The sequence below is a fragment of the Phyllostomus hastatus genome, unplaced genomic scaffold (assembly GCF_019186645.2).
Source record: "Phyllostomus hastatus isolate PE091 unplaced genomic scaffold, TTU_PhHast_1.1 phas_contig_17, whole genome shotgun sequence".
Taxonomy (NCBI): Eukaryota; Metazoa; Chordata; class Mammalia; order Chiroptera; family Phyllostomidae; genus Phyllostomus; species Phyllostomus hastatus.
Genome location: NW_025333664.1, coordinates 24,472,232 through 24,493,901, shown reverse-complemented (window position 1 = coordinate 24,493,901; position 21,670 = coordinate 24,472,232). Strand labels below are relative to the sequence as shown.

Sequence of the window (21,670 nt, the reverse complement as noted above, 5' to 3'; positions counted from 1 at the left end):
CTCTCCAGAGGGCCTCTGGGCGGGACTGGTGACAAGTCGGGGACAGGCGTCCGGCTCCGGAGATCGGGGAGTGGGGTACGCTCCTAGGAAGGCCCGACTTGGCCTAGGAAGGCAGCAACACTTGGCTCATGAGCGCTGGCCTCTGTCCCCTCTGCTGTGGTCCTTAAAAGTCTTTTCCCGAGGCTCCGCACCCCATCCTCACCCTTCAACCCCACAAGCAGGGGGCTCTCTGAGACCTATGGGGTGGGGTGACACGGGCGGGTTCCCAGAGAGGGGAAGAGATTCCGGGCCCCGCCCTGCCCACCAAAGCTCTAGTCCGTACAGCGCGGGGAGGGTGGTCCAGGCTCCCCAGGAGTGCGCGGCTTGGGGAGGGTCGGGATCCGCCACGCTCACTGAGAGGGCGGCCAGGGCTGCGTAGGAGGACGCACAGGGAGGGGTGCAGGCGGAGAGGTGGGCGCGGGAGGGTCCGCAGGCGGCGGGCCAGCTGCACAGGGCGTGCGCCGGCGGTGACCCAGCGGGGGCGGGGCCCGGAGCGGCAGGCCAGGAGCCGAGAGCCGCAGTTTAGAAGTCGAGGCGCTCACAGCTATGGGCTTGGGGTCTCGAAGAGCTCCAGGGTCTCCTGCTTTGCTGCTGCTGCTGCCGCCACGACTACTACTGTGGCAGGTGTGGGGTGCCGAGACTCTTCTCGGTGAGTATGGGAGCGCCCCGAGGGGCAGGCCTAGTCACTGTCAGGGGATGGAGCGTTGGGACAAGGAACAGGGAGGGTTTGGGAAGCTGTTCCTGGGACCTGCCCGGGGATCCTCGCCTTTACTTGGGACCGGGGCCCAGACTTGCACACTTTCCAGCTGCCACTGTGCCCACGACAAAGCAGAGTGGCAGGGATCCTTACCCTTGAGCAGCCCTCAAACCCCTCTGCCTGGGTTCTCAGGCTGGAGCCGCCTCCAGGCCCGTCCTCCAGGCCCGTCCTCCAGTGGGAACATCCCTGCCCCTGCATCCCTTAGGGCTCAAGGGTCTTCCTCCACTGGCCCCCTGCAGTCACTGCTGTGACCTCAGGCTAGGGCACTGACTGTGACCTCCACACTCACCCCACATCGCAGGGCCTTGGGGCAGCGCCTGTATTGTTTATATTGTTGCCTTGTTTGATTAGGTACAGAAGGAGGGCTTCTCACAGAAGGTGCCTGTTTAGCAAGACAGGGGAGGAAGGGTCGGGGGGAGCTTGGCACTGGGCTCAGTTTCTTCCCAGTGTAACTTCTCCAAACCCCTCGTGAGATGGGGCTGGAAACAGCAACTTCTCAGAGGGGGTGGCAGGACTGGTGGAGTCCTGCACAGCAAGTGCCTAAGAGGGGTCAGGGAGGAGGCAGGAGAGTCGGCCGGGAAACTGGGGTGGGGTGGGGGGAGGCTGCAGAGCACTGGGGAGGGGGCAACAGGGACGGGTCCTGATCTGTTCTGGGCCCCCGGGGAGGGATGACACCCTCATTCTCTTGCTGATGGTCCCCACACATTCCACTGGTTCCTCCTCCTCACTCTGGAGTCAGGGGAGGGTGATGCAACCCCTGGAGAGAGTGGAGAAGGGCTCTGTGCTCCCCAACACCACACTGGCTCCCCCAGTTTCTGCTCCCATCCACCTACCTGGTCACCAGACTCCATCTCTGCCCCCCCCCCCCATCACCCCCTCATCAAGGTGCCAGTGACCAGTGTGTGTGCGCTAGGGCCGTAGGGCCATGAGGAGACCCCCCAATCCTACCCTCCCCTCTGCCCTGGGAGGCTTGGGCCCAGCAAGAACGGGTTCTCCGTCCTCAGTCAAGTCTGCTCCAGGCTAAGAGACTTGCCCTCTCCGCAGAAGCACTCAGCCCCTCTCCACACTGGCCCCAGTCTGAGGGCAACTGCTGGATGGCAACTCATCCAGTCAGGGAGGCCTTCGTGGGGGAAGGGAACTCCTGGAGCTGCTGCTCTTCTGGGTCTTCAAGATGGAGTCTGGGGGAGGAGACGGAGGAGGGAAAGGAGTGGGGTGGGAGTGGGGGAGCTGTCAGTTCTGGGAGCTGGGCTTCTCCAGGCCTGAGTGCGGCAGGGAAGGAGGGCGGCCTGCTCGCTCTGGGCTGCCAGGGGCCTGGCTCCTGGCTCCTGGCTCCTGCAGGGCAGGCGTGATGAGTTACTGGGGCCCTTGGGGGTGGGGGGTTGGGAGCATTCCAGAGGACCATTCCAGCCTCCTCTGAGTAATGCTTGGCTCTGGTATTCCTCCTGGAACCCTCTCAACCATAGCAGGCCTGGGAGCACTCAGGCTCTGTCCCCCACTTGCCCCCCTCTGAAGATACCAGGAGGCGGCCTCTGGGCCAGGGTCCCTGGAAGCCCCACCACCAGCCTGAAGCTCCCAAGGGCAGCTCAGAGCAAGGTGGGCCCCCCAAAGCAACGACTAGTTGTTGATTTTCTCAGAGGGTGGTGAAGACAGAGGCGTCCTCTTCACAGATCTCTCACCCTAGAGGCATCTGTTGCCCAGTCTAAAAATACCCAAGGCTACTCCCCTTTTCTTTCCACCGGGCACAGTAGCCTCGTCTCTTCCTTGTGACCTTTGACACCAAGCCTTCCCCCAAGGTCAGTGTGGCTCCTGCATCCCTCACTGAACTATCCTTCCTAGACTCCTTCTCTCTTCTGCCGCCTCCCTGGATGCCCCCAGTTCCAAGGACACCCCGTGGATTGTTGAAGATGGGTGTTCCTCCTGCTGCGGTCCTCTAGCCCCACCCCTCTGTGGTCCCCACTCCCCTCCGTTCCTCAGGTTTCTGCTCACCCTGTGCTCTGTCCTCACACCAGGAAATGCCCCTGGAGAGCCAGTCACCCCTCACTGGGTCCTGGATGGACAACCCTGGCCCCCGGTCGCCCTGGAGGAGCCGGTCAGTGCCACATCATTCCTTCCCCTGCAGGGCCCCAGGGTCTCCCAGCCCTGTTGCCCCTCCCCAGTTTTCAGTGTGGCCGTTTTACTGGGTGCCCCAGATTCCCCCTCCCAGTCCTTAAGGCTCCTCCCTGAAGGGCTGGCAGGCAGGGGCGGGACACATCCAGATTGCATGAGCCTGCACACATGGAAGTCATTTGCAGGCTCCCCCTCTCCCCCCACCCTTTCTCTCCCTTCCTGAGACTATCCAGGCCAACCCCGTCCCATCAGGCAGAGTTCGTGAGGCATGAACTTCAGGGGCCTTTTTAAGAAAACACCAGGATAGCTTCCTTTTGCAGATTACCAGAACATGTGACCCTGCAGACAGACACATGGCTGCCCCCTCCAGGCCCCTGCCATCGAGGGGCCTGAGACGTCAGCCTCACTGGCTCATGAAGAGTCCACTTCTGTCCAAGGGCAGTGGTCACTCTCCTGATGGCCCTCAGATGCAAGTGCACCACAATTTGCTTCTCTAGGATGCTCCGCCCCAGCCTCCTCCCAACACCCACCCATCACACACTCCCAGGATAGCCGTGGCCCCATCTCTGTGTGCCGCACAGCTGCGCCGCTAACCCTGAGGCCGGTGGCTTCTGACTGCCCATTTCACAGAGGGGCACACTGAAGCCCAGAGAGGTTGCAGAAATTGCCCTAGTTCACATAGCTCTTTAGCCCAGAAGTCTGAGACCCATGAGGATCTGACAGACTTCAAACCATTGGCCAGTGTCCCCCCAACCTAGAGAGACCTCTTCATCCTGGATTTTCAGGCCAGAAAGGACAGCCCTCTGTCTGAGCCAGCAAGGAGAAAGGCAGGGGAGCGCCACTATGAAGGCTGGGAGGCTGCCAACCTGGGGCCCCCACTGGATGCCCCACACCCTCAGGGTCCCTGCTTGAGTGACCAAGGATGGTGCTGGGCCCCGCTTGGAGGTCATTTTCCTGGACATCACCAGCAGAGGGCAAGGCTGGGCTCACACACCCTGGCTGCGGACCCTCCCAGCCTGGTCTGGACTGTGCCAGGAGGGGATTCCCGGAGCGGCCTTGTTTTTCCCTCTTCCAGGCCCTTGTCCCCAGGAAGCCTGACAAGATGAGGACAGTGTTGAGGTTGGGAGCCCTGTCCCAGAGGAGGGGAACACCCACGTTTCAGGTCAGGGCTGGCGTGTGTAGTGAGGGGTAAAGTCACTAGGAGGGAAAGAGGTGCAGGTGGCAGGGGTGTGGAGGAACAGAGAGGGGGCAGGAGGAGGCTTTTCGTTTGGCCTGCCACCTTTCCTTTGGACAGACCCTTCTCCAATAAAGAAGGGGCATTCCGGCCCCATGAGCTCATGCCTGGGGCCTTGCTGGGCTCTTCGATGGGGCAGGGAGCTGTCTGCTCCCCACCTGCTGAGGAAGAGCTCACACTACAAAACTGTCAGCCCCTTGGCCTCCGGCCCAGCGCAGTGCATTGTGGGCTAAAGAGGAAGGGCCAGCGAGGGTTGGGCCAGCATTCCAAGACACAGCAGCTCTCCAGGAGGATCCTGGACTGGCTTCAACTCTGGGCCCCCAGCCAGACTGTGTGGACAAGGGAGGCAGATGGGGTCTTCCCATAGCATGGGAGAGACAGTGAGGGCAGGGAAGGAGAGGCTGGCAGGCTGGCCTGGGCCACCTCCTGACATCTGGCTGGGAAAGCCAGTGTTTTTCTTCGCCTGGCATAGAGGCCTGTGTTTACCTCACAGGATCAGTGACACAGATGTGGCTGAGCCTGATGGGGACCGGGCAGCTTTCAGGACCTGGCAGGTTGTCAGAATTGGAGGGGGAGGGGTAGAGTCTAGACTCTGCGGAGAGTGAGCAGAAGCAAGAAACAGAAACGAGAGGCTGTGACGCAACCTGAGCCACAGCTGTGTGACATCTACCCCACCCCCACACTGCTCTGTCTTCAGGACACTGCTCCCTGCGCAGAAGAAGCAAACCTAGTCAGGAAAGGGGAGGGAGGGCCAGAGGAAGGGCCCAGTAACTGTGAGCAACTAGAGGGGGCCCCAGTAACCAGAGGCCCCTTTCTGGGACCCCTAGTCTCTCCGGGGAGGAAGTGGTGTGTACCTAGCAGGCCATGTCAAATGGCTCTTGTAGGAACGACATCCTGAGTTTGGGAACATCTTTGTCTGCATGATCTCACCTCCACACCCGCCCATGCCCACCAGGGCAAGTGGGGGCCCTTCTGTCTCTCGCCCCCATGTTCTCCCCATGAACTCCTGGGCAGCTGGCTCCACATCCCACCGGCTCCCTGGCAGGCACAAGGGCCAGGCTGCCTGCCACCTCAGCCCGTACTCTTTCTTGCCCAGGTCTTGAAGCCAGACAAGGGGCTTGTAGCCTTGGAAGCTGAAGGCCAGGAGCTCCTGCTGGAGCTGGAGAAGAATCAGTGAGTACCAGGCTGGGGAGAGGGCTGGGAGCCAAGATGGCTCCTCTGTCTCTGGGGCTGGGGACTGGTGGGAACCCAGGGGGGAGGCTGGAAGGGCTGAGGGCCCTGAGGAGGCTCAAGTGACAGGCAGAGTCACACCAGCCCATGACTGGCTCCCTTGAGGCTAAAGTGGACCGTCGGACTGGTCAGCCCTGCTGTGGGTCACCTCCCTCATGCAGGCCCCAGGAGCATCTTGTCAGCTCCCTGCCGAAAGTGAGTGAGAAGAGCCCTGAGTCAAAAGAGCATCCCAGATAGGCTTCAAAGATGGGCGGGTACCCCAAGCTAGTGGAATGACAGGGACAAAGATGCAGAGGGTAGAAAGATCAAGGCACATTCAGGGGACCTCAACTTGTCTGGCTTGCCCAGAGGGTCTCTAACTTCAGGGGAGGGAGCAACGGGAAACAAATTTGGGCAGTCCCAGTGGGAACCAGATCACAGAAGGCCATTTTAGTGTTAAGTATCAAAATGGTGCAGAGCCAAAGATTCTGAGTTGGTGAATGAGCAGGTGGAGCTGGGCTCAGTGCGGGGGTGTCCAAGATGTAGTATGGGGTCTTAAAACCATTCAGACTATCTTAGCAACAGGTAGTTATTTATCAAGTGCTTGTGTCATTGCAGGCACTGCTGTAAGCACTCTGCACGTTTTAGTCTCCCCCATAGAATCGGGTGTACTAGGAACGAATGGTTCCACCACGCCTACCCACCGCTCCTCTGGGGTTCAATGTCCCCATGTATTAAATGGGCTGACCACATCACCTGCCCCCTAGGGTTGTGTGTGTGCGTGGAGTGGGAAGCAAAGCTTGAGAAGGTGAAGGGAAGACTGGGAGGGGAGGAAGCAGGCATCACAGGTTTCTGGGGCAACCTGCTAGTACAGAGGTCAAGGTGAGGTGGGGTCAGGATTTTCTTTAAAATAGAGGGATTGACTAATGGTTGAATCCTTGGTGGGAAGGATCCTGGTGAGATGGGGCCCAAGGATGCAATCATTAAAGGGATGAGCGTCACTGAAGGATAGTCAGAAAGATATGTGGGGTGTGCAGGCCAGAGGAGAAGATCTGACGGGCCCTTGAGGCTGGAAGGTAGCTGAGAGAGGGTCGATCAGATGCCCAACAAGAGTGGGCAGCGGGAAGGGGCACCTGGGGAGTTCAGCCACACTTCCTTAGCTCTAAGTCCCACCTCTTCAGCAGTTTTCCCCGAGTCCTCCCCAGCCCCAGGCCTGGGGATCCAGCTGCCTGCCACAGGCTCCATGGGGACCACCAACTCTGCCCCTATTGCTGCTCCTCCCTGATGCTCCCCACATGCCCACTTCCCATATCTAAGCCATCACTGAGGCTCCTTCCTGCCCTTCACTTTCCTCCCTCTAGCCCACGGGTTTTCTGAGCTAAGCAACACACATTTACTTCTGTCCCTTTCCTAAGATACACTTCTGGTGCTTCTTTAGTGCTAGCCCTGTGCTTCACCCAGAGAGCTGCTCAATTAGCATTCATGGGAAAAGGCTGGAGGGCATCCTGGAGGGGGCAAAGCTGAATTAGGATCTCCACAATATCCCTTCCCAGCAGGCTGCTGGCTGCAGGATACACAGAAACCCATTACAGGCCAGACGGGCAGCCAGTGGCACTGGTCCCCAACCACACGGTGAGATACTTCTATGAGCGCTGAGGACAGGGTGAGAGGCGCTGGGGGATGCACTCCCTGAGGACCTCCCCACCATTCCTTCCCCATTCTCTTCCTGTTCCTAAGGAGAGGCTGGAGCCAGGCCCCCACCATGCCTGCGCTCTTGCCCCTCCCACTTCAGTCCTAGCTGGGTCTGAGGCTGGGCCCCTTGCTCTCCAGGATCACTGTCACTACCATGGGCGTGTAAGGGGCTTCCCTGACTCCTGGGTAGTCCTCAGCATCTGCTCTGGGATGAGGTAAGGAGTTATGCGGGGGTGGGGGAGCAGAGCTAGGCCTGGGGCTGGGGCAAGAGTTCTGTCACACCGCTTTCTGCACCCCTGTGCACCCTAGGGGCCTGATCACTCTCAGCAGCAATGCCAGCTATTATGTGCACCCTTGGCCAGCTGGGGATGCGGAGGATGCCTCAACCCACAGGATCTTCTGGACAGAGCAGCTGCTTAGCTGGAAAGGGGCCTGTGGCCACAGGGATCCCAGAGGCAAAGGGAACATGATCAACCTTTTTCGTGCCACCCAGATCAGGGTGAGGGCCACAGACGGGGTGGGAGTGGAAGTGCAATATCCATAGCCCTCTCAGTCAGAGGAGGTCGGGGCGTTCAGGGTGGTGTGGCCATAGACCACAGCTCTCCCAATCAGAAAGACAGGAAGGCATGGCTCCAATTCTGGGTCTCCTGCACTGTGATATTTTTATTTGGAGCCTAAAGAAACAAATTCTAGCAAAATTTTATTTTACTTATTTTTTGAAGATTTTATTTGTTTTTAGAGGGAGGGGGAGAGGGGGAGAAAGAGGGAGAGACACTTTAATGTGCAAGAGATACATCAACCAGTTGCCTTTCATAGGCCCCCAACTGGGGACCTGGCCCTCGCCCAGGCACACGCCTTGACTGGGAATTGAACCAGCGACCTTTTGGTTCACAGGCTGGGGCTCAAACCACTGAGCCACACCAACCAGTGCTGGCAAACTTTAAAGTTAACTTTGTGCTTTCTGGGGGTTGGGGTTGGTGGTCAGGGTTTAAGCCCAGTGGCCTGCCACTCAGGGTTACAGATGCTTCTCCCCAGGACAGGCGGGAGGCCCACAGAAGCCTGAGGTACCTGGAGCTGTACATAGTGGCGGACCACACCCTGGTGAGAGGAGGCTCTAGGGGGTTGTCGGGACTGAGGGGGGCAGCTCAGCTTGTCACACCACCATATTGCTGCCTTTCCAGTTCTTGACCCAGCACCGGGACTTGAACCACACCAAACAGCGTCTTCTGGAGATCGCCAACTATGTGGACCAGGTTGAGGGGGGCTGTGCCTGGGCAGATAGGCTTAATGGGAGTGACAGCTGCAGCCTGGGCAAGCCCTAGATGGAGGAGGCAAGCTTGGAGATGAGAGAGGAGGTGGGGGGAAAGAGAGGGGCCACCAGCAAGGTGGCCTCGCCCCCTGCTTCAGGCCCGTCTTGCCCTGACCACAGATTCTCAGGACTCTGGACATTCAGGTGGCCCTGACTGGCCTGGAAGTATGGACTGAGCAGGACCAGAGCCGGGTCATGCCGGATGCAAACGCCACACTCTGGGCTTTCCTGCAGTGGCGCCGGGGGCTGTGGGTGCGGCGGCCCCACGACTCCACGCAGCTGCTCACGTGGGTGTCTCCCAACCCCACGCGGGTTCCCCACTGGGCTGCACCCCCTCCCGGCATTGTCCGGTCACGCTGCACTCTGCCCTCAGGGGCCGCGCTTTCCGGGGGAACACCGTGGGCCTGGCGCCCCTCGAAGGCATGTGCCTCGCAGAGAGCTCTGGAGGCGTGAGCACGGTGAGCTCTGCCGGGTCCTGCTCGGGAGGAGAGGTGCGGGGGCGGTTTCCTCAGCCAGCAGTGACCGTCCCCACGCCCTCCCAGGACCACTCGGAGCTCCCCATCGGCGCTGCAGCTACCATGGCCCACGAGATAGGCCACAGCCTTGGCCTCAGCCACGACCCCGAAGGCTGCTGCGTGGAGGCGGCAGCTGAGCCCGGTGGCTGCGTCATGGCAGCGGCCACTGGGTACGCGCAAGCCGGCACGGGGGAGAGGGGCTGCTGGGAAGGCTGCACTAGACCTGGGGCCCTTCCTCCGCTGCATTCCGTTGGGGGAGTGCTTATTATCTCCTAGTTTCCTCTTTTGTAAAATGATCATAGGACCCGCCCTGAGTTGTTTATGAGGCTTAAATGGAGGAAACACAAGGAAAACGGATTCCCAAGAATATGAAGATTCTTTTCCCGAAAACCTAGCGAGGTTATCCCTACAGGACCCTCCGCGTAGGGTCCGGATTCGACTTTTCAGCCCAGGGCTGCGGGCTCCTGGCGTCACACCCTTCTGCCTCGGGCTCGCCGTGTGCCTCGGCTCCGGCTGCTTACCCGCCTTGGGCTCTGCCTCTAGAGGATTTGAGCCGCCTTCACGCAGGCGTCGTCTGCGCTGCCTGAGCCTCCGCGGCTGCGTGGCCTAGCGCCGGTGGTGGTGGTGGGAGGGGGTCGGAGACCGTCCGGGCGTTAAGGAGTTTGGTCCCACGCGCCTCAACGCCCTTCCCGGCCCATAGGCACCCGTTCCCCCGCTTGTTCAGCGCTTGCAGCCGCCGCCAGCTGCGCGCCTTCTTCCGCAAGGGAGGCGGAGCCTGCCTCTCCAACGCGCCGGACTCCGGGCTCCAGGTGCCCCGCGCACGCTGCGGGAACGGTTTCGTGGAGGAGGGCGAGGAGTGCGACTGCGGCGCGGGCCAGGTTAGGTGTGCGCGCCTGCCCCCTCCCCCAAGGTGCGGGGAGCGACTCGTTTACCAGATCCCTTCTTGCCTTTTCGGCTCCAGGAGTGCTCCGACCCCTGCTGCTTCGCCCACAACTGCTCGCTGCGTGAGGGGGCCCAGTGCTCCCACGGGGATTGCTGCTCGAGCTGCCTGGTGAGGGGATGGGAGTCGCGAACGTGAGGGTTGAGGGGCGCTGGGGAGCCGACCTGATTTTGTTCTGGCTGGTTGGCGTCCTCCGTGGGTGCCCCCGTGGGTGCTGGCTCTGCTTTGCGCTTGGGTCCACCTGGCTCTAGCCGGGCTGTCCCACCTCTGAGCCTTGCTGTCGGCGTGGACCTCTCACTGTCCATTGTCTCTCTGTGTCTCGGCCGCTATTCCTCCGCCCGGGTCACCTGCATAGCTGAAGCCGGCGGGCGCGCCATGCCGTCTGGCTGCGGGAGACTGTGACCTCCCTGAGTTTTGCACGGGCGCCTCTCCCTACTGTCCCCCAGACATTTACCTACTGGATGGCTCGCCCTGCGCCAGCGGCCGCGGCTACTGCCGGGATGGCGCGTGTCCCACGCTCGAGCAGCAGTGCCAGCAGCTCTGGGGGCCTGGTGAGAGACCCCGCTCACCCTTTGCAGCCGTTCCTATCCTTGGGTCTGGGGGAATTTTCTACTCTAGGGAAGATGGACTGGGGGGGGGAGGGGGGCAGGGCGGGGCGGGAGACTGAGGGCAGAGGAAGTGTGCTTTTCAGCCCTACTGGTGCTTCCCCAGGTTCCCGCCCAGCACCAGAGGCCTGTTTCCACGTGCTGAACTCGGCAGGAGACGCCAGTGGCAACTGCGGCCGGCAGGAAGAGGGCGGCTCCGCGCCTTGTGCGAGGAGGTGGGGAGAGGAGCAGAGGGAGCGAAGCCGAGGTGTGGGTTGGGGGCCAGGGGACACTGCACACTGACGGCCCTCCACTTGGTTCCCAGGGATGCGCAGTGTGGGAAGCTGCAGTGCCAGGGTGGGGAGCAGAGCCCACGGGCACCACACACGATGCCGGTGGACTCTACCATCCGCTTAGGCAGCCTCGAGGTGACCTGCAGGGGAGCCTTCCTGCTCCCTGGTGCCCAGCTGGACCTGCCTGACTTGGGCCTGGTAGAGCCCGGCACCCAGTGTGGACCTACAATGGTGAGCCTGCCCCTCCCTGCCACTTGAGTCCTGAGGGCCGAAGCGTCACTCCCTCATGGGGCTTAGCGCACACCACTGCCCGCAGGTGTGCCAGGACAGGCGCTGCCAGAACACTACATTTCAGGAGTTGCAGCGCTGCCTGACCACCTGCCATGGCCATGGGGTGAGTGGTCTGAAAGGTGTGTGTTGGGGGGGGTGACCTTGAGGTCCCTGATGCCATGGGACTTTCCTTCTCTCTTTCTCTGCAGGTTTGCAACAGTAACCGTAACTGCCACTGCGATCGGGGCTGGGCCCCACCCTCCTGCGACAAGCCGGGGCTGGGTGGTAGCATGGACAGCGGCCCCATGCGGCCTGAAAGTGAGCGCCCGGTGGGGAAGCGGGTGAGGACAGGCCCAGCCCTGCGCCCACTCAGGACTCAGCCCCGCCTTGTTGTTCGCAGACCACTACGCATTGCTGCCGGCAGTGATCCTGAGCTTTCTGCTGCCTCTGCTTCCTGGGGCCGGCCTGGCCTGGTGCTGCTACCGGCGGCAGTGGAGGTCCCAGCTCCAGCAATGCCTCTGCGGCTCAAGGAGGAACAGTGGGTAGGCTCCGAGGGCTCAGTTCCTGCTCCCTGGGCCCACTCCCGTGGCTCCTGCTCCTCAGAGTTCTGCTGGGCCTGGGGAGCAGCGATGGCATCCTTAGGCCTTGTCCCTGGGTGCAGAGAGGCAGCAGAGGTAGTAGGAAGAAGCCTTGTGCAGAAGCCACCAGGGGCCAAGGATGCGAATCCACACGGGGCTCCCTACCCCTCCCCGTCACTGTGGTTCAGTCCCTTTTGTCCATTCTCCTGTTTCTCCCACCAGGGTGGGGGTGGGAGGCGGGGAGGCTGCCTCATCGTAGACTTTGCCCCATTTTCCTCCAGCTCACAGTGCAGTTTCTGCCCCACTGAGCTCCTCTGAGTGTCTTTCTCGTGAGCTTTCTGCCCTCCATCACGTCCTCTGCCTAAATCTTTGCTGTCATCTCCTTTGAGTTCCCAAATGCTGGGCCAGCACATCTTTTCACTCCATACCACTGGTCAGCTAGAATGCCAGCTGCCCTTGTGCCAAGAGCCCGCCTTAACCCAGCCCATGGCCTGGGAGAGGCTCCCATAATACCAAGAAGTTGCCCTAGGACTGCCCCTTCACTGGGTGCTGGGCAAAGCAGGACCTTATAGCCACATCTGACACAGCCTGGCCTTGGGAGTGCTCAGGAGAAGCTGAGAGAAAGGGTGGGGTTTGGGCCGGAGGTAGGGACAGAGGGCATCTCTGAAGGGGTGGGCACCAGCCAGGCCCCGGGTGCCCGATGAGAAGGCCTTGACACAGTGAGTGGTGACTGCAGGTCTGTGGGCAGAAGTGCAAGGTGCTCAGTTTGGTGTGTCAGCGTGAGGGGCCCTTCAGCGAGGCAGTGGCTGTGTGTCATCGCCAGGGTGGAGACTTGAGGACAGCAGAGACTGTTTTAAAGAGACATGGAAGGAAGCGGCAGGCCCTGGGAGACGGGGCATGAGCAGTCGAGCATGGCTTGGAGTCACTGAGGGCAGCAGGGCCACCCAATAGCAAGGAGCACAGGCACAGCTGCCACTAGGGAGGAAGGCCACCGCCTTTGGGACCTGAGTGATGCGGACCCCTGTAAGGTGCCAGGATGCTGGGGTGGCGCTGGAGCGGTGCTGGAGCATGGGAGAAATGTCAGGGCCATAGAGAGAAAGCACCTGCAGCCCGGGAGAGCCTGAGTCTGAACTACGACCTGGACCCCAAGGGCTGCTCTTAGGAGGGAGCAGGAAGTGAGCTGGAGAGAATGACCTGGAGAGAAGGGTGGAGACCCAGTCAGCACTGAGGGCAGAGCAGAACGAAAACCTTGGGCTGGGCACTTGCTCCCAACTGCAGGGAAGGAGCCCAGGGTGGGGGTGGGGGGCAGTCCTGCTCAGCATCACTGCTCCAACCTCCTGGTCTCTTATCTCACCGCTCAGGCCCAAGGATGGCCCACGCAGGCACCACCCTCTGGGCAGTGTTCACCCCATGGAGTTGGGCCCGATGACCACTGGAGAGCCCCAACCCCTTGGTGAGTGAGGTGCAGGGGCAGATGGGAGGGGAGTGAAGGGATGGACTGTTGGACATCCTCCTCCCCTCTTAGCTCCCAGCCACCTTGAGTCCCCGTGCCCCGCCCACCCCAGGGACCACTGCCAGCTGTATTCACAGCGCTCGTTCTCTACCCATTGCTCCCAGGCCCTGTGATCTCTGCCAGAGCTCAACAGCCACCTTGAGAAACCTGTGCCCTGCACCCCAAGGTAGGTGGGGACCCTGATGTGGGACCTTCACCACCCACCGCCCCTTAGTTGCCCCTCAGCTCACAGTCCCCTACTCTGGGTTCTGAGTTTGGGTTCTGAGATGCGACCACATGGAGTAGCAGTTGTCGTGGGGGGCTCTGGAGCAGGGGAGGGAGAAGTTGTGGCTCTTCCTGGGTCATCTGTCCTCACTGAGGTAGCACAGGGTGTCCCTGCCACATGGCCTGTAGCCTGAGGTCTCAGCCCTCAGGGGATGATCCTGCCCCCACTTTATTTTCAGCAGGTCAAGTCCAGAAGCCAAGCTACTGTGTCTGGTGAGAGGCAAACACCCACCGGGAGCCACTGCAGGTGCTTGGACCACCAGGGGCAGAGCCAGCAAGTCGGCTGACCCCCTGCACCTTCAGGCAGTGTTGCAAGTTTCTTCCCTGAGTTACCTCCCCACTGCCCACTCCAGGACCCCACTCCGGAGCCTCATCAGAATTTGCCCAATGCTGTCCCTGTTTCTTTGGGCCAGGGATCATGTGAGCCCAAGAATCCATCTCTCACGTAAAACTTCCAAGTCTGAGAAGCCAAAGAAAGCAGCTGGCAACTCCATCGTAACCAGTTTATTAAGGGAACTCATATACAAAGCACATCTCGGGCAGCCGCAAGACCAAGTGGATTTCTGTCACACCGAGTGGCAGGCCCTAAAGGGCTATACAGGACACAAGAGGATGGGTAGGGGTGCTGGGGTGTGACCCGCCCCGGAGAAGGGAAAACACCTTACATGCTGGCCCAGGGAAGTACAAGGGCCTGTTCCAGGAACCAGCAAGCCTGGGGTGAAGGGGACCAGACAATCTCTGGGGGAGTTTATTGGAAGCAATCTCTGTTCTGACCCAGAGGATCTAGCAGTGGTCAGGAAGCGGTCATGTCATGCAACAGTCTCTCTACACCATCAGTCCAAGGAGCAGAGGTCACTTAGTCACCGACCTCCTATCACCAGGGGAGGCAGGGTCACACTGGGCACTGGGAGAGGCGTCTGTCCGGGAGCCTGAGGATGTGGGCTCCATGCACTTCCCCCAGACTCAGCTCTGCAGAGCACAGTGGCTGCTGGGCCAGAGCCTGGATGCGGGGAACCTACATTTCAGATCGAGTCCACTTCCCTGGACCCTGGTCCCTGCGAAACAAACACAATCCTTGGGACCCCCCCTTCCTCCCTCTTTCTGCCCTGTCTTGTCCCCCAGATGTTTCCTCAGCCCCAGCCCATTCCTAGTCTTGCACCTGAGGATTTGGAGGAGGGTGGGGTATACGGCAGCCCCGCACTTTGGACATTACTGAGCCTTTCCTCCATTCCCTGGGAGGGGACAGAGGGATCCATTTTAGAAAGGGCACCAAAGGGCCTCTGTGTCTTTTCTGTCTGGAAATTCAATGCCGTGGGGCTCCCTGAGGGGTGATGGCTGGTAGGTGGAGCCTCAGAAGGTAGTCAGGGCCCCAGATGGACTTGGGCATAGGATGGTGCTGCCTTGCTTGAAGGATCCCTTGGCCCCAGCTCACCTGTCTCCTTGGACATTCTCGGAAGCCACTTTTTCTCTCCCCTTACTTCAAGAGTTGCCGAGTGGTTTTCTGTATCAGTCAGCTGTTGCTGCATGACAATACTCCCCCAAAACTTAGTAGCTTAAAACAACAACCAGTTCTGTGAATTGGCACATTAGTTGAACTCAGCTGGTGGTTCACTTGGTCTCAGCGCAGCCCACTTACATGTTTGCTGTCAACTGCTGGTCGGCTAGGCAGGTCCGTCTTGGGGCGGCTGGGGGTGGCTGGGCTGAGGGGGATGGATGCGCCGCAGGTCTCTCGCTTTCCAGCAGGCTGGCCCAGCCTTGTTCACGTGACGGCTGGGGAGGTTCTAAGACAGCAGGATTAGGATGAGGTACATGTGCCAGCTTACCTTGGGCACACACAGAAAAAATAATCAAGATAAGCAATGATTTGAAAATTAGTGCCAGAAATCTATGATGAACAAAATATCAAAATTCCAAGTACAAACAGGATCAGTAACGGCGCCACACCAAACCACATGGGAGCCAGAGGCAAAAGGAAAAACTGTGGGGATCCTGAGGCCAGTTCCTCTCTCACCTCTTCCTGCAAGAGATTAATCGGAAGCTTGCTAGGCCCCTTGAGACTTCATGACTAGCTCATGTTAACAACCATAACACTCTATGGGCAAGTCACAGGGCCAGCCCAGGTACTGGGGACTGGAAAAAAACAACAACAAACACCTCTTAATGGGAAGAGTGGCAAAACCCTACTTCAGAGGGTGTGAAGAGCCAGGGGTCTTGGCAAGTGTCTGCTCTCTGCACTGGCAGCACAGAAGAGGCAGATCCGTCCGTCCCCCGCACCCACCCCAGGCTTGCTTTAGCTCTGCTCCGCCAGCTCAAGAGGCTGAATGAGACCGTTTACTAAAGCCCTTCCCGTGTTCTTTGTATCTGTGGGATTTTGATTTACAAAGAGGACCGAGTGCCACTGTGGAGAGGTTAATGCCATTGAAAGAAGTTTTTATCGCTTACAGTCCCCAAGAAAAGGGGGCATGCAGGGCTACATGGGAAGCACCAGGCTTGTGAGAAAGACTGAGGAACTACCATGGATTGCAGGAAACTGAGGCAGCATAACCACGGAGTGCCATATGGGCTCCTGGATTGGATCTTGGACCAAAAAGGACATTAGTGGGAAAACTGGAGAAATTAAAAATGCACCAGTGTTCATGTCCTAGTTTTAACAATTACACTGTGGTTATGTCAGATGTTAGCACGGGGGGGACGCTCACTGGGTAAAAGGCATAAAGGAAACACTAATATTTTTGCAACTTTTCTTCAAGTCTAAAATTGGTTAACAATAAAAGTTTAAAAATAAAGTTATCAAAGGAAAAGAACAGTGCTGTTTCACAGAGTTAACAGTTTGGCGTGGGAGAGGCAAGGTCTCCTGGGGTGGTTGTGTAGGTGTTGCCGGGGCAAGGAGCGTGTGGTGGGGTCCACAGAGGCACAGTCAGGCTCTGGATTCAGTGGCTCCTGGATCTACCTGAAGGCACAGCTGGGGGTGGAGACTTCGTGGGGGCGGGGAGTCACTCAAGGCTCCTCCCAGCAGCAAGGGCAAGAGGGACCCTGTCAGCACAGGGTGTGGGTTCCTCTACCAGCCCCAGCTCCAGCAGTGCTGGGAAGAAGGCACCTGTCTCACCGGGTTTCTGCCTGGTGCTGTCCTCTCCTCTGTTGCAGGCTGGCATGGCCCACTGCTTGGAGCCCACGATGCTGCTGCTGCTGCTGCTGCCATGGCTGTTTCTGAGTGAGTGGCTGCAGGCCCCTGAACCCTGGCTTCTCTGTCCCAGGTCCTCAGGGACAGAGTAGAGGGCCAGAGGGAGATTTCAGGAAAACCTGGGAGGCAGGAAGTGACACCAGCGAGAGACCTGTGCTTGGGGAGCAGGGACACCCGGCCCTCATCTCTACAGCGCTGTATGGATCCTGCCTCCAGCCTTCCGGTGGCAGAGCCACCCGCTTCCCAAGTCCCACCTCGGTACCCCTGCCCCAGGAACTCTCCTTTTCCTATCTATCTCCTCCCCTCTCCCACCTCTCTCACCCTTCCTCCAGCCCCAGCCCTCCACCCCGGAGTTTTGTACTGATTTTCTGCCCTGCATCTTCAGTGTCTCTGTGCCACTCCTATGCTGTTTCCATCTGCTCAGACTGTCCCCCACTGGAAGCACCAAGGAGGGAAGGGTCATTTTACCAGGTGGGATGGGGAGAATGCAGTCAGGCAGAGGATTAAGGCTGAGATCTTGGAGCTGAGATGTGCTGTTGTGAGGGTGGAGATGAGGTAAGGTGAACCTGGTGGAGAAAGACAGGTAAGCAAATGAGCAGAGGTGGAACCAAGACCTTAGGGGACAAACACTGGGTGCTGTTGTGTGTGGCTGAGACCTGGGGACAGGAGGGGCTTTGCTGGAAGAGGAAGGGAGGAGGGGGGAGAGGGAGGGCTCACCCCTCTCCTGTGACCCTCTCCACTCACATACCCATGCCAAGTCCTTAGTGTCTGCCCATCCTTCCTGCAGAATGGAGGGCACTGAAGCCACCGCAAGAATCACCATGGCCCCCCAAAGTGGTGGCCAGTGCCAGAGAGACGGGCCCTGCTCCAAGCTCTGAAGCAGGAGACACCCCCCTCCACACACACACACACACACACACACACACACACACACACACACACACACACAGTGAGAGGGGTGAGGGGTCAGGCTGGGAACTGCCCTGCCAGAGGGCTTCTTGCCTAAGTGAGATGTTCCCACAGGGTCTGACAGCATGAGGGGCTGAGGGAGGTAGGCCGGTTTGGTGACCTAGGTAGCAGCTGCCAAGTCTCAACTGCTGGAGACCATGGCTTGGCCAGGTTTAGATGTGGTCCCTGGCACATCTGCACCGAGCTCACCATCTGGCTCTGTTGTGGCAGGTGCACTCTCTGCCCCCAGCTCTGACCCACATGTGGCACAGGATAGAGCCCCGTGGCCTGCCATAAGGGGCTCCTTTCAGATCCATACCCTAGCAGCCGCGACCTCCAGTGACCACAGCCCTTTTAAGAGTCCCTCTTTAGCTTGGCTGCTGAAGGGTGGCAGAGCCAGGAAGATTCCAGAGTCCAGATGAAGCAGCATGAGTTAGAAGGGCCAGAAGGAAGCACCAGAAGGGAATGGAGGGGAAAGACTCCAGTGGCAGGGGGCAGGGGGCAGGAGGAGGTGGAGGAGGTAAGGAAGGAGAGAGAACCAGAAATCTATAGATCCATTCAAAGGGTCAAGGAGGCGGGAGGAGGCGAAAGAAAGAAAGCTCAGCGTGCCAAAGAGAGAGGGTGGGGAGTGTCCATTGTTTTCAAGGCCATTTCTGATGTCCTCATTAGTCAGGTCCCCAGGAGCCTCGTTTCCCGAGTCAGGGGGGTCTCTTGAAAATAGGAGACTTGAGGACTCCTCTTTGGGTGTGTGTGGCCTTTCTGGGGAAGGGGTGCCTGGACTTCAGCCTCTAGGGGAGCCTCGGGGTGCCCCATCCATCCCTGATGTGTTGCAGGAATCTCCAGGGCCCGCCGCCGCTCATCCACGCGACGGAAGGCTGGTCAGTGACAGTCATTCATACCTTCAGGCCACACTCCGCTCCCTTGGATTTTGAGCGTGTCCCCATCCTAGGGGAGTGGAGTGGGGGTTGAAGTGTGCCTGTGGGCAGAACAGAGAACCGCAGTCTGCCTGCCCCTCCGCCAGGGTCTCCGAGCTCGGACGCAAGGAACCGATGCGTGGTCGCGGCCGAGGCGTGTACCGCGGACGCACAGTGTCAGCAGCTGCGCACCGAGTACGTGGCGCAGTGCCTGGGTCGGACCGCGTCCGGGGGTTGCCCCCGCGCCCGATGCCACCGCGCCCTGCGCCGTTTCTTCGCCCACGGATCGCCCGCGCTCACCCACGCACTACTCTTTTGCCCGTGCTTTGATCCCGTGTGCGCCGAGCGCCGGCGCCAGACCTTCGTGCCCGCCTGCGCCTTCTCCGGGCCCGGCCCAGTGCAGCCCTCCTGCCTGGTGCCCTTAGACGCCTGCGAGCACAGCAGGGTCTGCAGGTGCGGCCGAGGGAGGGGCGAGGAGGGGCGGGGCTGGCCGGCCTGGGCGGGGCCACCCCTTCGCAAACCGCTTTTCCGCCGCACCGCCCAGGCCCCGCCTTCTGGCTTTCCAGGCCTCCTGCTCCCGGGTCCCCAGCGTCCCCGACGGCTGCCCACTAGATCAGGCCTCCCGCTGCCTGCACGCCTACGCCGGCCTCGTGGGTACGCACAGCGGAAGTCCGAGAGCGGGAGCGCCTCTCCCGGGCTTCCTCCACCTGGGTGGACCCATTACCCGCTCTCCGGGTCCCCGCAGGCACCGTTGTCACCCCCAACTACGTGGACAACGCCAGCGCCCGCGTGGCGCCCTGGTGCAACTGTGGAGCCAGTGGAAACCGGCGGGAGGAGTGCGAAGCTTTCCGGGAGCTCTTTACCAGGAACCACTGCTTGGGTGAGGGGCCGGGCCAGGAGACGCTGGGGTACTACGGTTGGCTCTTACTGCTCCCTACAAAGCCGCCTGGCAGGCGGAAGTCTGTTGTAGGGGTGAGGAAACTGAGGCTTTTTGTGGCAGCCAGGTAGCCCCACTTCGTCCTCTGCTGTCGTCCTACCCCTTCGGGAATCTGCTCAGCTGTCTCTGGAGAGCAGGTGTCAGACCAAAGTGGGCTCCTAGGGGTGTGTAGGCTGGTGCCCCTGTGAGCAGGAGAGGACCTGGAACGGACCTAGTTGAGATTCCTGCTTCTGCCCCTTCTGAGGCAGTTCCATCCGCATCCCCTAGGCACTGCCAGCTCGCATCATTGATGATCTTGCCTTCCGGTTTGAATAGCTTGGTGGTTCCCTGCCCTGTCTGAGAGTTAGGGGGCCTGAGTTTGAAGGCCTCTCAAAGCCACTTTGTGTCCATCCCTAAAATGGGAATGATCATTGTTAACACCCCCCTGAGGATGGAAGACTACAAGGTCTGTAAGGCGCTCGGTAGCACAGTTGTCCTTACTCTGCTATTCCTCACCCTGCACCTTCCATTCCGGAAGCCAGTCCTTGCCAACATTCCATCTTCCATCCACTCAAGGGGAGAGGCCACACAGGATGCCGAGGGTCTCTCGTTTGTCACCCAGGAGCTGGCCCCTGTGCTAGGGTTTCCAGGCTAAGTCCACCCTGGACCTCTCCCTCTATAGATGGTGCCATACAGGCCTTTGACAGCTGGCGGCCCCCAGTCATGCAGGACCATCAAGACCCCCGCCAGGACCTTGAGCACAGCTTCCTGGAGGTAGGTGCAGGGAGGGGGTGGTGAGCTGACAACCCCTGCACTGCCTCTTCCACCCTTCCGTGCCAGTGGGGCCGATGTGGACATGAATGACCTGGGATGGGGGTGGATGCAGAGAGCAGAGCCCAGCTTCTGTCTCAGGCCGACACTCTGCTTCCACCCCCAAGGTGTCCTTGGCAGTTGGGCCCCTAAAGGGGTGCTTCCTGCTCTCCACGCTCCCTGTCCTGGCTCTCCAGCCTCTGCTCTGACAAGGACAGCAGATCTTGACAGCACAGCCAACTCTCCCACCCTGCCTGGAGTACATGGACACCTCCGTGGCCTGCTGCCCCAGTGAAAAGGGACTGGTTGACCTCTCAAGCTGGCCCCAGTGCTCTTGACCTTTGTAGGTCTGGACACCCTGTGTTCCCGTTCCCTGGAATGAGGCGTATAGGCTATAGGCCTGATTGCAAAGCCCATGGTTTTCCTTCCAGTAGGTTTCTTGGTTGTAGATCTCTCTCTCCACAGACCTTGGAACAGTTGGGCTCTCCCACAGGGTAGGCATGGAAGAGGGCCACTTGTGTAGCTGAGGCCTCACCAGGGCTCCAGATAACCTAGAGAAGGTCAGAGACCATCCAGATTCCCAGAATTATACATTTCATCAGCCTCCCAACCAGATCATGCCTTAAGGAGTACATCTGAACAAACTTGTAGGCAAACCCCCCTCTAACACCGCAGCCTTTCATGGCACCCTCCCAGTTAGGCAGCACCCGTGATGATAATCACCTGTGCCCCATGACAAGTGTTGACAGAGTGCTTCCCATCCACAATATGTTGTTTGGTGGGTACCACCTGGAGTAGGTGAGAATCCAGTCCCCTGCATTGCACTGGCCATATGGCCACCTTCCCCATGGTTTAACCCAGCACTAGGAATGGCCTCCACAGCTCAATAAATCCATGCACACTGACACTGGCCTTGCTCTCATGTGATCTGTGTCCTGGGACCCATGGTTAGCCACGAGGTGTGTTTTTGTTGGCCTGTGTGACTTCAGATGGCCTCAGAACCTTTCTGGGCTCTGTCTCCTCACCTACAGATGCCAAACTGAATGAACTGTCAGGTCCTAGTGGTAGGGATTTGGGTTGCTTTTGTCTATTTTTTTTTTCCTTCTCTGCTAGTACTCAGATAAAGAAGCTATATTTCCCAGACTCCCTTGCAGCTAGGGTGGTCCTATGACACAGTTCTGGCCAATGAATGAGTGGCATTCACAGATGACGCTTCCAGGAGAGCTCTTTAAACAGATAGACTTGCTGACCGGCCCCTTCAGCCTTTGGCCTCAACCTCCCCCTCTTCTTGCCCACACCTTGGTGGCAATGCCTGGGCACATGGGCACCATCTTGAAAACTGAGTCATTGCACCAACTCCAGTCCGCTTCCCTCTGGACTCTTCACTGTGTGAGAAAAATGACACCTCTAATTTGTTTAAGGCAATTTCTCCCTAGGTGTCTGTTATTTGCAGCCAAAAATAGGCCCTGATTGATACACTCCCACCTCTGGGGTGCCTGGGAGCCCCAGGGTCACCCACTGTACTCACTTAGGGAAACCACATCTCAGCACCCACAGAGCCCAGCCCTGACAAGCACTTGAAAGAAGGGGTGACAGGA

The 21,670-nt window shown here is 59.4% G+C and overlaps 2 protein-coding genes across 4 annotated transcripts; both read left to right on the top strand.

Annotated features, from left to right (window-relative positions):
* Positions 1-378: 378 nt before the first annotated feature.
* Positions 379-16,098, top strand: ADAM33 (ADAM metallopeptidase domain 33). 3 transcript variants are annotated; one of them, XM_045833306.1, is made up of 22 exons: positions 379-688; positions 2,806-2,885; positions 5,233-5,309; positions 6,902-6,977; positions 7,176-7,252; positions 7,347-7,536; positions 8,073-8,138; positions 8,219-8,290; positions 8,467-8,633; positions 8,720-8,804; positions 8,889-9,031; positions 9,562-9,739; positions 9,823-9,912; positions 10,157-10,352; positions 10,513-10,621; positions 10,711-10,909; positions 10,995-11,072; positions 11,158-11,266; positions 11,349-11,490; positions 12,888-12,979; positions 13,144-13,205; positions 13,483-16,098. In XM_045833306.1, exons 1-21 carry the CDS (start codon positions 586-588, stop codon positions 13,179-13,181), a joined length of 2,367 nt encoding a protein of 788 aa, XP_045689262.1. In that variant the 5' UTR covers positions 379-585; the 3' UTR covers positions 13,182-13,205; positions 13,483-16,098. The 3 variants fall into 3 exon arrangements, with proteins under 3 accessions (XP_045689262.1, XP_045689261.1, XP_045689263.1); XM_045833305.1 differs by having other exon boundaries at positions 6,899-6,977; XM_045833307.1 differs by lacking the exons at positions 379-688; positions 2,806-2,885; positions 5,233-5,309 and having other exon boundaries at positions 6,954-7,008.
* Positions 14,635-20,360, top strand: GFRA4 (GDNF family receptor alpha 4). The gene is made up of 7 exons (XM_045832614.1): positions 14,635-14,641; positions 16,448-16,514; positions 18,419-18,799; positions 18,891-19,000; positions 19,092-19,226; positions 19,945-20,036; positions 20,201-20,360. The coding sequence occupies exons 1-7, from the start codon at positions 14,635-14,637 to the stop codon at positions 20,279-20,281; spliced, it is 873 nt and encodes a 290-aa protein (XP_045688570.1). The 3' UTR covers positions 20,282-20,360.
* Positions 20,361-21,670: the final 1,310 nt, after the last annotated feature.

What these genes read in the sequence shown, in the direction of transcription:
- ADAM33 (XM_045833305.1), top strand. Translation starts at nt 586, where the DNA reads ATGGGCTTGGGGTCTCGAAGAGCTCCAGGGTCTCCTGCTTTGCTGCTG. An exon ending in GCGACTGCGGCGCGGGCCAG is followed by an intron (nt 9,740 to 9,822) that starts GTTAGGTGTGCG and finishes TTTCGGCTCCAG; the next exon opens with GAGTGCTCCGACCCCTGCTG. An exon ending in CCCAGTGTGGACCTACAATG is followed by an intron (nt 10,910 to 10,994) that starts GTGAGCCTGCCC and finishes CACTGCCCGCAG; the next exon opens with GTGTGCCAGGACAGGCGCTG.
- GFRA4 (XM_045832614.1), top strand. An exon ending in GCTGCCATGGCTGTTTCTGA is followed by an intron (nt 16,515 to 18,418) that starts GTGAGTGGCTGC and finishes GCCTGTGGGCAG; the next exon opens with AACAGAGAACCGCAGTCTGC. An exon ending in TACCAGGAACCACTGCTTGG is followed by an intron (nt 19,227 to 19,944) that starts GTGAGGGGCCGG and finishes CTCCCTCTATAG; the next exon opens with ATGGTGCCATACAGGCCTTT.